Source organism: Sceloporus undulatus, chromosome 1, assembly GCF_019175285.1.
Source record: "Sceloporus undulatus isolate JIND9_A2432 ecotype Alabama chromosome 1, SceUnd_v1.1, whole genome shotgun sequence".
Lineage (NCBI taxonomy): Eukaryota > Metazoa > Chordata > Lepidosauria > Squamata > Phrynosomatidae > Sceloporus > Sceloporus undulatus.
The window spans coordinates 44,261,030-44,278,443 of record NC_056522.1 but is presented as its reverse complement, the minus strand read 5'-3'; the positions used below and the strand labels follow the sequence as shown (position 1 = coordinate 44,278,443).

Below are 17,414 nucleotides of genomic sequence, written 5' to 3'. Positions count from 1 at the left end.
GATAGATGGCCATCTGATGGTCCAGTTATATATAATCTAAACCATTTAGAGATTTGAATATTGATAGCCGTCTATCCAGATACACACCATGGTAAAAATATATTCACGAAGCTTCTCTCTTGAGTTCCAGATAGAGGCATTTTCAATTAGAGCAGGATATGATTCCAGCAACCTATGATATCTAAATCTCCGACTTTGCAGTTTGGTAAATATTGGAAACATAACTAGGAAAAACCTTAACCGAAGAGACATTTACAGATCTCCAGTAATTAAATAAAATAAAATGGGCCCGAGCTCTGATAGGAGGGAGACCAACCTCTGCCCAACCAAAGCTGCCGGTGCCCCGGGTGGGAGTGCAAGCATTTCTTAAGAAATGTATTCTGGAGTGTCCCCAGTTTGTCCAATTGTGAGACATCCCATCCCCACAGCAGTGCCATAAAGGATCTGGGCTATAACTTTACTCTGAAATATTTTTAAGAGCTGGTGCAACCAGATGACCCCAGCCTGATTGTAAAATCTAAGGATTGCTCCAATAGATCTCACAGCCATTGTTCTAGTAGCTTCAATGTGGGGTTTCCAGGAGAGGTTTTCTGTAAAATAAATTCCAAGATACTTAAATTCTCGGCATTGTTCGATTTGATGACCATTAATAGAGCAACGAAATCAGAGTGTCTTTTCCCAATCACCATCACTTTGTTTTTGTTATAATTGATAGCGAGCTTTTCTTTAGAACAAAAACCTCAAGTTAGAAATTAACCTTCTCAAACCTATACGTGTAAGTGAGATCAAAACCATATCATCAGCGTATAACAGAATAGAGATCTTTTTGACAAGTGTAGGTGGAAAAAATTCTGGGCCTGAAAGGCTGGAAGATGGTCATTCAAGTATAGATAAAAAGTGAGGGTGCCAGAAGGCATCCTTGTTTGACTCCTTTATTAGTAGGAATAGGGTCGGTTAATGAACCAGAGGTACCAACTCACCTGCTGTTGTATTGGTGTAAAGTTCCTTAATTAGAAACAATAGCGATATCCATATTGATATTGGCCAATTTATACCATAACAGGTTTCTATCAATTGAATCAAAGGCTGCTGCTAAATCATAAAAGCGACAAATAGGTGTTTTGTGGGCCCTTGATTCCTTGTTGCACTAAAAAATAAGAGTCAAGCAGTGATCGATAGTACTCTGGCCTTCCCTGAATCCAGCTTGTTCAGGGTAATAATCTGATATTTGATTCCCATTCCTCTAATCTGTTTAACAGATATTTACGGTATAGCTTAGAATCAACATCCAAAAGGCTTATGGCCGATAATTGGTGGATCTGTTTATCACCCTCTTGTATAAAGGTATACTACACTCTGTTTCCAGCCTAATTAAATATAAGTATATGGCTAACCAGTAGCAGAGACAGAAAAATTATGTTACTATCAGAAACTGATGACAGCAAAAATTTCAGCTGTTTTATACTTAGCATCTACCCAAGGGATATCGGCAGAAGTTATTTTTCAAGCAGTATCTGGACAGAAAACTCTACCAATCCTTTTGATTATGCCTGGGCTGCCTTCAGTCTGCCTTTATTTCCACTTTTAATTTTTTTTTTTCAGCTATTGGCTACCCTTTCCAGGCAGAATGCAAAATAAAATAATAAAATATAATAATAATAATAATTGTTTTATTTATATACCGCTATCCAAAGATCATAGCGGTGAACAGCAAGTAAGCAATTAACAAGTAGTTAATTAAAGGTCAAAATGCTAGTTTTGACCTTTAAAGCCTTATATGGCTTGGGTCCGGACTATCGAAAGACTTGAGGTGTTAACAAACCGGCAGCTGCCAGCGCTGCTCTTTGCTCCACGAGGAGTCGCAGCATAAAACCACGCGACTCCCTCACGGAGCAAAAAGAAGCCCAAATGGAGCTTCTTCCTGCGGCGCCGTTTGTAGAGATTGCGAGGCGCCCATGGCGCACCCGCGACGTCATAATCGCCGAGACCCGTCTGGACGCTATGTGTCCAAGACGTAAACATGGCGGCGGCCGTGTGGAACGGCTGCCGCCATTTGTCACGGACTGAGGCTGTGATAGGGATAGGGGCGTCTAGAAGAGATGCCCCTTTTTTAAATGGGACGTCCTGAGGACGTCCTAAATGGCGGTCTATAACCCGCCTTTATCTCCTTACATTAGCAGGGCAAGTTTTAAGATCTGCATGGGAGGGATTTTTCTCAATCCCATCACCTTCACAAGTGCTGTTGGTGATGACTCAGGAGACGACTTTCCTGTGGCTGCTCCCAGGATAGGAACCCTCCACAGGAGGTCTGGTTGACTCCCTTCCCCTGTCTTTCTATCAGCAGGTGAAGACATTTGGTTTAGGCAGGCTTTTGAATTGTAATTAGGGGGTTGCAGTGTGTAAAATATGTTTTAATGTTTAATAATGTGAGTGTTTTAATTCCTTTTTAACTTTTGTAAATTAATGCTTTGTTGAACCTTTTCAAAATTATCATAAGCTACCTTGGACCCCTTGTAGAGAATGGTAGGATATAAGTGAATAAATAAATAGAATGAATGAATGAAGTGATAAACTCCCTTTGGAGATGCAATAATATCTCTAACCAGTCTTTGAAGCATGATGAGCTTCTGCTCTCAGTCCTTACGAAGTAGCTGAGTATAGGGATGTAAAGAATATTCGAAAAAGTAGAAACATGTTCTAATTCGAAAATTTCGAAAGCATTTTATAGAAGAAATTCTGATCACTTCTCGATCATGATTAAGAATTTTGATTTTTAACATTTCCAAATGAAGTGAGAGGACAAAACTTTCAGTTGACAATGGCCGGGATTTGGGGTATTTTGCGTAAGAAAAGCTACCATTCATCCTGGGTTTTACCAGAGGCTATTTCCTTTGTTAGGTGATTTAGGAAAGCTTACATTTCCAAAGCTTAGGCAGGCTTTTACAGCTCTCTGTTTTCAAACAATGCCATCAGCCATGATTGATGGCAGATATTCACACACACCTAAGGCCTCTCGTTTATGTATCTGCGGGGCACCAGAAATCGAGGACCTGCCCCATTATCTGCTTTTCTGCTCTCTTTATATTGACCCAAAGACTAAATTTTTGGGATCTATCTTGTCCAATTTACAGTCTAATACTATTACTGAAAAGATTTTTTATCTTCTCTCGGATATTGATACCAAGGTAACCTATAAGGTGTCATTGTTTACCTCAGCAGCAATTAAAATTCGGGCCACAGTCATAGCAGACATTGCAGTTGATTGCCATGGGGACGATCTTATCTAATCCATCAAGTTGTTTTTAATGATGTTTTAGTTAATTGTTTGGAATTGTTTTTTTAAATCTAAGGCATAAGATTCAGATGTTAATTATTTAATTAACTGATGTAGTATTTTGCAATACTGAAATTTTGTGATTGGTTTTAAATATATATTATGTGAATGGCCTTTGGCTTAAGCATTAATAAACTTCTTCTTCTTCTTCTTCTTCTTCTTCTTCTTCTTCTTCTTCTTATATTTAATTAGATAAAAAGTTTTAGACAACCACATCCTGTTCCATACATATAAGAAATATATGATAGGAATAAAGTAAAATAAAGTACAGTGGGCCCTCGCCTTACGCGGGGATCCGTTCCGGATCCCTCCGCGTAAGGCGAATTCCGCCTAAGCTCAAGCCCCATTGTAAACAATGGGTCTCGTGCACGGCGGCGCGGTGGCACACGGGGCGCAACGGGCGCGCACGCCCATGCAATTGAATGGGACGCGCCACCCCTTCCGCCCCGCGTATGCTCAAGCTGCGTAAAGCACGCCTGCCTATGGCGCGGGCGCGCTGTAATGAAATTAAAATAATAAAAATTCTCAGTCATCAGAGCTTTGCCACAAACCTAGATGTCAACTCTGCCCACACGGATACTCAGGAAATGTCATCAAAGCACCTAATCACATCATCCACAATATGAGAAGGACTTTCACTCGCTCATCTTCTAATGTGATATATATACCACTCTCTGTCAATAATGCCCTTCAGCACTCTACATTGGGCAAATAGGGCAGTCTCTGCACCACATAATAAATAGACATAAATCAAACATTAAGAATGGGAATGCATAAAAAGTGGTTGCAGAACACTTCAGCCTTTCTAGGCATTCCATCTTGGCCCTCAAAACAGTGGTCCTTGAACAAAAAAACTACAGAGAAAGACTGAAAAGAGAAACAGCAGAATTCACAAATTCCAGTCCATCAACAGTGGGTTGAACAGAGACAATGATTTCCTGACACACTGAATGTTATAACACTAGCTAACCCCAGCCCCCATCCTCCTCTTGTCCAGTTCATCATGTGTCCTTTCTAGTTCCCACATTACATTTCAATGCTCCCACCACCACCATTCATATAGTTACCTACTCACCTTGGTTTTATGCAACATCCTTCTTCTTGCCTTTGTTCCTCTATGACCATAGTTAAAACTGAACTTACAAGTATTGCAATTCTATTGTTATTCTCACACACAACCTGCTTATACAGATCTGTCCTTGGACTTTCCACTTATGTATCTGAGGAAGCAGACTGAAGTCTTTGAAAGTTCATAGTACCGGTTTCTTTCAGTTAGTCTCAAAGGTGCTATAAAATCCCTTTACCTACTGATTCTACAGACTAACATGGAGGTGTCTTTGAATTCTTGACTGAGAACTTAGTTTTAAATCTCTCTGCTGTACTGAGTAAGGTGCAAGGCTCCTTGCTAAACCTGGATAAGGAACTAAAGACTTTAATAGGAGAAGATCATAGCAATAGCAATAGTAGTTTCATTTATATACAACTTCATACCACACTGAGCAGACTGTAAGTGGTTTACAACTGTAAGCTAACTGCCCCCATCAAGTTGCGTACTCATTTTAGCGACCTTGGCAGGATGCCAGGCTGAGTTGACCTTGAGCCCATGGGCTGGGATTGAACTCACAACCTTGTGGCTTGTGAGTGAGTGGCTGCAGTACTGGCATTTAACCACTGTGCCACCAGGGCTCCTGTCATCTTAAATATCAGAAATTAGAATTTAAATAGATGCCTGGTAATACTAATAAAAATCCTTATCATTTACTATCTGATGCTGAAAGCTGCTAAACTTTCAACTTTCAATACTAGTAGTTCTGAAGAACTCTTGGTTCCAGAAAAAGGGGATTGCGGCTGCATGCAACAAACAGTGCATACTTTGCCCATTCACATTTCCTTTGTTAAACTGTGATGCTTAAATTCAATTTAGCATATTTAGATCTACTTTTTTTCCCCAGCACTTGAAACAACACATTTAGGGCATTTAAATTTAATTTTAATCCTGATTACATTTTTATCTATCTTTTAAGATGTTGTTGAATTTTAGATATTGTGTTTTACTATTATTTAGATTTGCTTCATTTATATTTCAGTTGTTTTTAGTATATTAAAAAGTAGTAAAATAAATAAAATCACAACATAATGTCTTTAAAATGTAATTTGAAATAGAAAATCTAATTCTCTTTCCCTAAATTTATATAGAAATCAAGAATGTCTTACAGAAGTCTTTAGTTGAATTCCGTGTTGTTTTCCGAGAACTATGAAATGTATCTGACCTGAAGGAGCTGAAATTCCTCAACAAGCGAGGTACAAAATACACAAACAAAAATTACAAAGAATAAATAAGTCAGTTTGGGCAGAAAATAACTGTTATTGTATTGCCATTATTGGCGATTCACTTAGACAATTACCACAAATTAACATATAATACAAACCGCAGGATTTTTTTTAATCCTGGCATTGACAGATCTGTAAAAATTTCTCATTATATGAATATATATTTTAAAAAGAAATACTTATAAAATAAATATGCTTATGTCAAAAAATAGGAAATGCATATATCATCAGGTGTTTAATAGTGACTTAAAAGGTGTTTCATAGAATCATAGAACTGTAGAGTTGGAAGAGACCACAAGGGCCATCCAGTCCAACCCCCTGCCATGCAGGAAATCACAATCAAAGTATCCCCGACAGATGGCCATCCAGCCTCTGTTTGAAGACCTCCAAGGAGGGAGCCTCCACTACACTTCGAGGGAGTTTGTTCCACTGTCGAACAGCCCTTACTGTCAGGAAGTTCCTCCTAATATTGAGGTGGAATCTCTTTTCCTGCAGCTTGCATCCATTGCTCCAGGTCCTACTCTCTGGAGCAGCAGAAAACAACCTTGCTCTCTCCTCAACAGGACATCCCTTCAAATATTTAAATAGGGCTATCATATCACCTCTTAACCTTCTCTTCTCCAGGCTAAACATCCCCAACTCCCTAAGTCGTTCCTCATAGGGCATGGTTTCCAGACCTTTCACCATTTTAGTCGCCTTCCTTTGGACACGCTCCAGTTTCTCAATGTCCTTTTTTAATTGTGGTGCCCAGAACTGGACACAGTATTCCAGGTGGGGCCTGACCAGAGCAGAATAGAGTGGCACTATTACTTCCCTTGATCTAGACACTATACTTCTATTGATGCAGCCTAAAATCGCATTGGCCTTGTTAGCTGCCGCATCGCAATGTTGACTCATATTCAACTTATGGTCTACTTGGATTCCAAGATGCCTTTCACACGTAGTTTCATTCAGCCAGGTGTCACCCACCCTATACTGTATCTGTGCATTTCATTTTTTCGCCCTAAGTGCAGTACCTTACATTTCTCTGTGTTGAATTTCATTTTGTTAGCTTTGGCCCAGTTTTCTAATCTGTTCAGGTCATTTTGAATCTTGATCCTGTCCTCTGGGCTATTAGCTACTCCTCCTAATTTGGTGTCATCTGCAAATTTGATAAGTATGCCCCCAATTTGGCCTCCAAGTCATTAATAAAGAAGTTGAATAGCACTGGGACCAGGACAGACCCCTGTGGGACCCCACTGGTCACTTCTCTCCAGGATGAAAAGGAGCCATTGTTGAGCACCCTTTGGGTTCGGCCGGTCAACCAATTACAAATCCATGCAACAGTTACTTTGTCAAGCCCACATTTTAAAAGCTTGTTTGCAAGAATATCATGGGGAACTATGTCAAAGGCCTTACTGAAATCAAGATATACTATATCCACAGTATTCCCTTCATCTACCAAGCTGGTAATTTTATCAAAGAAAGAGATAAGGTTTGTTTGGCATGATTTCTTTCTCTGAAATCTATGTTGACTTTTTGTGATTATGGCATTGCTTTCTAGACGTTCATAGACTCTCTTTTTAATGATCCTCTCTAGAATCTTTCCTGGTATAGATGTCAGACTAACTGGATGATAATTGTTTGGATCCTCTTTTTTCCCCTTTTTGAAGATGGGGACGTTTGCCCTCCTCCTGTCAGCTGGGACTTCTCCTGTTCTCCAGGAGTTCTCAAAGATTATTGCCAATGGCTCTGATATTACATTTTCCAGCTCTTTGAATACCCTTGGATGGAGTTCATCTGGTCCTGGAGCCTTATATTTGTTTAGATTAACAAGTTATTCCTCTACTATCTCTTTACTTATTCTGTGCTGAAATTCCTCTATTCTGTCCTCTGCTCCTTTATCCTCAGGTTGAGCACCCTTTGTCTTTTCTGAGAAGACTGAGGCAAAGAAGGTGTTGAGTAATTCTGCCTTTTCTCTGTCTTCTGTTAGCATTTTGCCATCTTCTGCACGCAGTGGCCCTACTGTTTCCTTCTTCTTCCTTTTGCTGCAGACATATCCAAAAAAGCCTTTTTTGTTGTTCTTAACCTCTCTAGCAAGCCTGAGTTCATTCTGTGCCTTCGCTTTTCTGACTTTACCCCTACACAGGCTCGCTATTTGTTTGAATTCCTCTTTGGTGATTTCCCCATTTTTCCATTTCTTATACATGTCCTGATTAAAACTTAGCTCAGTTGAAAGTTCTTTAGTCATCCATCTTGGTTTCTTGAGACACCTCCCATTTTTCTTTCTCACTGGAACTGTTTGAATTTGTGCCTTCAGTATCTCCCTTTTGAGAAAGTCCCATTTGTCTTGAACTCCCTTTTCTTTTGGTATTTCTGTCCACGTGATCTCCCTCTATACTTCTCTAAGTTTACTGAAATCCACTCTCATAAAGTCTAGAATGCGTGTCTGACTATGCCTGGCTTCTCCTTTCCATTGTATAACAAACTCCAGGAGAACATTGTCACTTCCACCTAAGGATCCCACCACTTGCACTCCATTAATTAGGTCATCCTTGTTGGTTAGGATCAGATGAAAAAATAGCTGACCCCCTTGTTGCCCCTTCCACCTTTTGGACAATGAAATTGTCTTCTGAGGCAAGTGAGGAATTTGCTAGACCTTGAGGATTTGGCTGAGTTTGAATTCCAGCAAATATCAGGATAGTTGAAGTCACTCATCACTACTACATCTCTCCTTTCTGAGTGTGTGGTTGTCATGGCCAGCCAAGACCAGCTCTCGGAGGATGACGAGCCTCCTCCAGAGCAAGAGCTAATTGAGGCTAAACCAGGTGGTAATCCTGCTCTGCCAGGTCCCAGCTGTGCTCTCCCAGCCCCAGAGGAGGAGGCCCAACCAGGTCCTAGTGCTAGTGAGCGGCCTCCTGTGGTGCAACAGCCTAGTGGTGACTCTGGGGAGGAAGCTTGCCTGGATGTGCCTACTTACAAAGAGAGAAGGGCTGAGAGTGCTTGCAGGTGCAGATCCAAGAGGATTGCAGAGAGGCAATTAGCCAACCAGCCTCAGGTGGCATGGGGGAGAGTTTCCCTTACTTAAGCTGTAGAGAGGCCTCCACTCAGTGCCAGTGTTTATTGCATGATCCCTTGGTGTGATTGCTGCTGGCACTGGCTCCTTGTTGCTTTGACCTTGGACTGGACCCTTGTTATCTTCTGGCTGCTTTGATCTCGGACTGCTTTGACTACTGTGACTCCCGGTATCCTGACTTTGGCTTGGCTTTCGGAGTGCTCTGATTTCTGGTATCCTGACTTTGGCTTGGCTTCTTGGACTGCTCTCACGCTTACTTCTTGCAAGGTCTGTGTCCTGCTTCCACTTGCTGGGCTAAGCCATTCTTATTGGTGTGTGTCTGTGTGTGCTGGCTGCACTCCAGACCAGTGGTCATCTGTTCTAGAAAAGCATCATCCAATTCCTCTATCTGACTTGGGGGGCTGTTGCAGACTTCCACAATAACATCCTTGTTGTTTCCCTGCCCTTTAATTTTTATCTGGATGCTCTCCACCTGGCTTCCTGGATCTCTTCACTGGTGTAAATGTCCCTAACATATAAGACTATTCCTCCTCCTTTCCTGTTTGACCTATTTCTCTTAAAAAGGTTATATCCCTCTATTTCTACATTCCAATTGTGAGACTCATCCCACCAGGTTTCAGTGAGGCCTATTATATCATATTTGCTTTGTTGTGCTAGGAGTTCAAGTTCATCTTGCTTATTTCCCATGCTCTGTGCATTAGTGTAGAGACATCTAAGACCATGTGTTCCCTTTACTTGCTCCCTGTGCAAGTGCTTTTGCCTCCCACTTTTGGGTCCTTGCACTGTTTGTCTTGTTCCCTCTATGTCAGTTTGACTATTTTCTCCAGCCCTTTTGCCTTCCAAAATACTGTCTCCCTCCCCCACATAACTCAGTTTAAAGCCCTCCTGATCAAATTCTTGAGACTATTGGCAAAAACGTTTTTGCCAACTGGCGTGAAATGCAACCCATCCCTTGCCAGAAGTCCCTCCTCATGGAACCGCAGCCCATGGTCCAAGAATCTAAACCGTTTAAAAGTAAGTTTATTCCAAATAGCCAGATCAGCAAGCAAGCAGCAAACAAACCAAAAAACAAAACTCCTACCCACCCATATCTTCTTTCCCAACAGGACAGCTGTAGCTGTTATTTCAAAAGTGGGGGTTGGTGTGAGGGTCCTGGCCTTTCATGCGTTGTAAGTCAAACTAGTAGTAGCAGTAGTCCCAACCAATCTTCCCAAAGCTGTTGAACTGGACTCTAGAGATAGTTGCATTATACACAACATCTATAATAATAAATATTCTTTTCCTTCCTTAAAATACTTTCATATGTCAAGTCATCTAAAACCAAAGTGGATTTCTTGTCATTGCAACTCAGTTCTGACAGCTTTGGAGAGTTTGGTGAGAAAGGATTAAATGTCGTATGGTTATTACTGAAGCTGATGCTGAAGCTTCCAAGCAGAGCCCCCAGTTTAGGGATCTGCTATGCTGTGTGGAGGGCACAAATTGTAATAAAAAGACTAATATTCATGGACATCCCTAGTCCAAAATATGAATGAACATGAACATTTGAATGAGATACATATACCCAGACTTGATGCTAAAAGAGTTGTTGCTGTTGTTATGCCATCAGGTCAGTTTAACCCTATGAATGAGAGACCTGCAAGTTACCCTGTCATCAACAACCCTGTCATGCATACTTAGGCCCATGCCTTCCTTGACTGAGTCTATCCATCTGTAATTCAGTTTTCCTCTTTTCCTGTTTTTTAGTTGAATCCTTTTAAAATGACTGTAAGTCACCTTGAATCCCATTTTTGAAGAAAGGCAGTATATACCGCCAACAAACAGACAAACACACACAGACATATATACATACTGCCTTCTACTTTCTGAAGCATTATTGTCTTTTCTATTGAACAATGTGTTCTCATGATTTGTCTAGTACTATAGCATCAGTTTAGTCATCTTGGCTTCTAGGGAGAGTTCAGGCTTAATGTATTCTATGACCCATTTGTTTGTCTTATGCCCATTGTATTTGTAGAACTCTTCTCCAGCACCATATTTCAAATCAATTGATTTTCTTCCTAACAATTTTACTCATTGTCTAGCTTTCACACAGACATTAGAAATATAATGGCATGGACAATGGTGATCTTTACAATGGAAAATCTTGTCTAGTTCCTTAGTGGCCCTTCCATGTCCTAGTCTTCTTCTGATTTCTTGACTGCAGCATCCATTCTATTTAACACTAAGCCAAGGTAATGTCTATTTTAAAGTTATACAGTATATGATATTTTCCATGTATCTGGAATTTCCTTTTGCAAAATTTCATTCATTACAGTTTGGAGTGGTCCTATTAATTTCCCCCCTAATCATATCCACAATTTCTTTTGCCGTTATCTCCTTGTTTAACCATTCTCTTTCTACCTCACTAATCTGATTTATTTTCTCCTTCTGCAAGAATATATTTACCTCCTCCTTTTTTATTACTTTTTTCGAGAATAATTTTTCGTAATATTTTTGAAACGCCTTCTTGATTTGGTTTTGTTCTGTGTGTAATTTACCTCCCTCTTTAATTTTCCAAATTGTATTCTGTTCCTTTTTCTTTTTCAATTTCCAAGCCAACCATTTTCCAGATTTATTTCCTAATTCGAAATACTTCTGTTTTGTGAATCTTATTTTAGTTTCCATCTCCTCTACCATAATTAGTGAGATTTGTTTTTGAAGTTTAGCTATTTCTCCTATTATCTCTTTGTTACTTGGATCGTTTTTAAGTAATTTCTCTTTTCCCTTTATTTCTTGTGTGACCAATTCCAATTTAGCCCCTCTTTTTTTCTTCCTTTCACTACTTTTCTGAATAAAGAAACCCCTCATAAATGCTTTTGAGGCATCCCATACTGTCTTTGTTTCCACCTCATTATTTAAATTAAATTTAAAGAACCATTCTAGATTTTCCTTTGCCTGTTTTAATATATTTTCATCCTTTAATAAATTTTCATCCAATCTCCAATTGAAATCTTTATGTCTTCCATTCATTTCCATGTATATGGGGCAATGGTCTGAAATTAATTTTGGGAGAATATCTACTTTATTAATTCTAGGAGCCAGTGCTGACGTAATAAGAAACATATCGATCCTCGACCACGATTTATGACATTCCGAATAAAATGTAAAGTCCTTTTGTGTTCCCGCTTTCTCTCTCCATATATCTATTAATGCCAATGTATCTTTCATATCAAAGAAGGTTTTGGGTAATTTGCCCTGATTCTTTTTTATTAATTTGTCTGATCTCCTATCTTGTAGTGGGTCTGTTACCCCATTCCAATCCCCTAACATGATCAAATTTTCATAATCCAATTGCTCTATCCTTTTTTTAAGATTTTGAAAAAACTTTTCTTTATTTTCTGTTGGTGCGTAAACTCCTACAATTAAAATTTTCCCCTGTTGGCAATTTATTTCTAACCCTAAATATTGTCCCTTCTGATCTTTAAATACTTCTGTGGCTTTTATTCTTTCCTTAACATATATGACTACCCCTTTTTTTCTCTTCTCCCTGCTTGCTACATATTCTTTTCCTAATTTATTACAAATTAGATATTTTTCATCTGTTTTTCTAATCTTAGTTTCCTGCTGTCACTTTTTAATTTACTCAAATAATGATTTACTTTTTTTTCTTTTCTGTGGACTATTAAGTCCTTTCACATTCCATGAGATTACTTTTATACGGCTATCCATCTTCTACCCCGTTTTCTTCTGAACTTAAAACATCTGCTTCGGGTTCTTTCACCTCTTCACCTGTTAATAAATTTGTCATTTTTTCCTCCCTTCTTTCCTTCCTCTTCCTCTTGTTCTTTGTCTTTTGCTAAATCTTCTAAAAACTCTTTTGCCTCCAACAATGTCATAATTCTTACTCTTTTTTTTGTCTGTATTGGAACGAAATCCCTTCTGGAACCTCCCATCTGTATCATATTTCATTCTCTCAAGGTTTTTGTCAGAAAAGCGTAGTCTTTCCGTTTTCTCAATATTGCCCCTGGGACATCTTTCGATATTTGAAGTTCCACATCATCCACCACAAGCTTTGCTTCAACATATCTTTGTAATATTGTTTCTTTCATCTGGGTCCTCACAAAATAGATAACAATGTCCCTAGGTAACTTCTTCTGCTTTTCTCTCTCAATCCTCTCTGCTTCCCACCCTCTGGGTCTCCTCTGCTTCTCCCTGCCTGGTCCTCTCCCAATTCCCCTCCACATCGGCTTCACTCTCTGTGTCCTCCGCGTTCTCTGGTGTTCTCTGGTCTGGATTCCTCGTTTCTCCCGGGCCTCTCCGCTTTCCACTCCCCGTCTCTCCTTCGCGTCCCCTGGCCTAGACACTCCGTCTCCGTCTCCCTCCGACCTTTCCACTCCCCTCACTCCTTTTCTATCCTTCTTTCCTCCACACTCTCTGACCCAGTCACCTCGTCTCTCTCAGGCCTCTCTGCTCCCCGTCTCCTCCTCGCATTCACCGGTTTGGGCACCTTGCCTCTCCCAAGCCTCTCCACTCATCGCGTTCCGTCTCTCCACCGCACATGCCATCCTTGTCCCTCTCGGGCCACTCCACTCTCCTCTCTCCGTCTCTCTTTCCGCTTCTCTCTGCCCAGGCTTCTCCCAATTCCCCTCCGCGCCGGCTTTCCTCCATGCTCTCTATCTTGGTCTGTCCGTCCTCTTCAACTTCTCCTTTCTTCCAATTCCCTATTTCTCTCTATTATAGAAGATTCTCTGTATGGTATCTTGATACTTTTTGTCCAATTTGTATATTCAAGAAATAAAGATGTATCAATTTGCAAAGTTATCTCAGGCAATTTTTAAAGTCAAAAGTGAATGTATCAGCTTAAAGGTTTTCACGATTGCTGTAGATTACCATTCACTTGTAGTTGGCTGCGTCTGTGAGCCCAATGGCGGCATCAGCGTGGTCGCGATTTGTCCTTCTGTCTCCTCCACTTCTCTTGGCAATTTAGATGTTTATCTTGCCTTAGAAGTGGGAATCTGACCCCTGTAGGACCCGTCCACGGTACCCCCTCCATGGGGATGCAAAAATCGGCTGCCTCCTGTATCTCCTTGACAGCCCCTACCACGCTGTGTGAGCAGCTCTCAGCAGAACGCTAAAAGTTTGCTCTTAGCGGCACCATCACCAACCGGAAGTCCAACCCAGCAACACCGCTTCTGTCAATATAGCCTCTTGCCTCACAGGAGTACACAATCCCATCACTACATAAAGACAATGCCAGTGGTGGGCTAAAAAAGCACATGCACATTTAGTCAGTGATGTAGTCTTGAGTCAAGTGACCTGGACACAAGCCGCCTCAAGTAGCTTCAATTGCTTAACTTGGACTTGGCTCAACCATAAGTGGCACACTGACTTGATTCACAATGTGTATATTTTTATTGAGAGATTCACTGGTGACATTCACTTTGAGCAGCAGGCAGGACCCGCCTGCAGAACACAGGGCACATTTCTTGGAGGGAAACAGGAAATGTGTTAGGCAATGGGCTTGAGGTGGAATGCTTTTGAAAAGCTTTAGAAGACTCCCCTGATGTGCAGTGGGGACAGGCTGCCAAGCAGACTTCAACCCCCACCTCAAGCCCAATGCCTAACATGTTTACTGTTCCCCTCTGAGAAATGCACCCCACCTCCTTTTTGTTTGTTAGGCCTTGCTCCTAAACTTGAGACTCAATTTGGAAGTTTCTTGCAAGGAACTGAGACTTACCTTGAGACTTGGAGTAAAATACTTTAATACATCACTGTATTTAGTTTTACTGTATTGCATCCTATTTTATGTACATTCATTATTTTAAATTTCAGATCAATTACCTTGTTTTTTGAATTTCACCATAATAAAAGACCTCTCCTAATATCGTTCCCATTTTCATACTTAATCCACCTTCTTTCTGAAGTCGTCCCAGCATATAGTCTATCATATCAGTCTTCCCAGTACCTGGATCCCCTAAATGTTAATAAATACATTAATAGGTCAGTAGTAGTAATGGGGGCAAATAAATGATTCTTCCGTTATTTTATCTTTTTTGAGTGCTACCAAATTATAGTTCCATTATTCAGAAAGCTTTTATTCTTAGTTAATTATATATAGATGGTTAATACAATAAAAATATAATATATTTCAAATAGCAAACATACCCAAAATTGTTCATTCTTGGGTGTAAAGAGGAGCAATTCACAACCTACTGGTTTATATACCCAGGGACCAGCTTCTCAGGTAGTAGTCACATGTATCAGTTATTTCCATTGACTCCCCTTTCCCCCTCTCACTTTCAGTCTTGCCTCAAGAATAACTTAAAGACAGATAAGAATGACAAAGAAAATAAGATTTTACAATGCCACCTTTGCATCTTAAATGCAGGAAGATATTTTTGGAAGAGTGTATTGCTCCCTTGCATATCCAAGAATTAATATTCATGATGAGCACTACCATTTCATTCTCTGGTGCACGTAGAGGAGCAATTTATAACCTATTGGACTATATCCAATCCATAATCTTATCGGCAACAATAAATTGATAGTATTGTGGTGTCATCTGTATATCTAAGATTGTTAATGTTCCTTCCTGCTATCTTCATTCCTCCTTCTTCTGAGTCTAACTTTTCTTATGATGTTTTCTGCATACAAGTTGAACAAATAGGGGATTGACTGAAGCCTTGCCTGACCCTTTTACCAACTGGGAACCAATTTGTTTCTCCGAATTCTATTTTGATAGTAGCTTTTTTTCCTCAGTAGAGATTTCTCATTAGGACTATCAGATGTAGTGGAACACCCATATCTTTAAAAGTGTGTCATAGCTTTTCAAGATCTATACAGTCAAATGCTTTGCTCTAGTCTATAAAGCATGTGGTGATTTTTTTCTGGAATTCTTTTGTTTGCTCTATCAGCCATTGTATGTTTGCAATATGGTCCCTGGTACCTCTTCTTTTCCTGTACACTGCTTGCACTTCTAGAATTTCTCTCTCCATATGTGTTGAAAAATTTTGAGCAGAATTTTGTTTGCATAGGAGATTAATGCTATTGTCCCATACAGTCATCCGTCTCCAACCGCGGGCTTGCCATCTACAGATTGAAGCATGTGCTGGTGGCCCTGACCCATTCTTCGCAACATGCTCATAGCTACATCAGCACAGCTGTGCACACATCAAGCCCCCATGGGAAGAACAGGACTTGAGGTCCTGCATTTTTTGCCATCTGCAGGGGGGTCCAGAATGGAACCCCCAAGGTTGCAAAGGGCATACTGTAGTTGCTGCAGTTTTTCCTCTCCCCTTTTATGTAGATTGGGATAAGTATTGATCAGTTTGTCTCTTGGCCCCAGCTTTGTTATCCATATTGATTAGTACTAGAGCTGATTCTGTGTCTATTGTAGCAGTTCATTGGAATACATCTGTTTCTGATTTGTTTTTATCAATTTCTTTTATTGCAGCTTCATCTTCATATGGTTCATATGATTGCAGGTTCATCTTCATATGGTTCTTCTCTCCATGTGTCATTTATTTATTTTTATTTTTTTTATATAATTATTCTGTGCATTGCATAAAATGTCTGTTTTCTTGATCTTGTTGTATCTTCTTTTTTTGGTCATATCGCATTTTGGCCCTTGGTTTGAACCTCCCTTTGAGTTCCTGGATTTTGTGAAAGAGGTCTCTTGTTCTCCCTGTTTTGTTATTGTTTTCTGTTTATCTGTATTGTTCTTTATAATAGTTCTCTTTATCCCTATGCACTAGATGTTGCACAGTTGCATTTATGGCCCTGGTTTTGTAGGGAAGGAAGACAGTAATGTGAAACAAAGCACTATGAGGAACAGGAGGGTATGTTTAGCTTCAGAAAGAGAAGACTGAGGCAGCATCTAAGTGGCAGAAATTAATCCAGGTTGACACTTTAGCATGGCTCACTGCTATGGAATTTGGGATTTGTAGCTTTGTCAGACTTTTAGCCTTCTCTGTCAGAGAGTTCTAGTGCCACAACAAACTACAGTTCCCAGAATTCCATAACATTGAGCCATGGTATTTAAAATGGTGACAAACTGCAGATGCAGCCCAAGAGGTGATATAATAGCCATCTTGAAAAATCCAAAGCAGAGCACAGAGCACGAACAGGAAGATAGGGGGAAACAAGTGCTGACAAGTAGGTGGGGGCCAAACCGTGAAGGGCTTCGAAAGTTAGTAATAACAACTTATAATGGATTCTGAATGGGATAGGGAGCCAATGAAAGGATGACAATAATGGAGTGACATGATCATAACGGTGGGTGGAAAAAATTATCCTAGCAGCAGTGTGTTGTACTGAAATCAAGGGGGCAAGATGGGAAAGAGGAAGCCCAGTCAGCAAAGAATTACAGTAATCCAGGTGAGAAATGACCAGTGCATGAACCAAAGTCTTAGCAGTAAAAACTGAAAGAAAAGGCCTGATTCTCGCAAGATTAAAATGCAATACAATACAATCTCTCTCCCTCAAGAAGGTGGCTGAAGGGAGGTCTTTTCTTCTTCCAGGCAGGCCTGGTGGAGCTAGCCTGCCTCTCTCTCCTTCAGCCTCCATCTTGAGGGAGAGAGAGGCAGGCTAGCTCCACCAAAGACCTCCCTTCAGCCACCTTCTTGAGGGAGAGAGATTGTATTGTATTGCATTTTTGTTCTGTACACCACTATGATCGTTGCGGAATAGCGGTCTATAAATAAAATGTATTATTAT

General features: G+C 40.3%; 1 protein-coding gene across 1 annotated transcript in view; it reads right to left on the bottom strand.

The window, feature by feature from the left end:
• Window positions 1–17,414, bottom strand: part of DNAH14 (dynein axonemal heavy chain 14) — a 390,714-nt gene that overhangs the window by 111,789 nt on the left and 261,511 nt on the right. Inside the window, 2 exon segments of the mRNA XM_042445585.1 lie at window positions 5,549–5,613; window positions 14,541–14,673. Of these exon segments, the coding sequence (XP_042301519.1) occupies window positions 5,549–5,613; window positions 14,541–14,673 (198 nt within the window).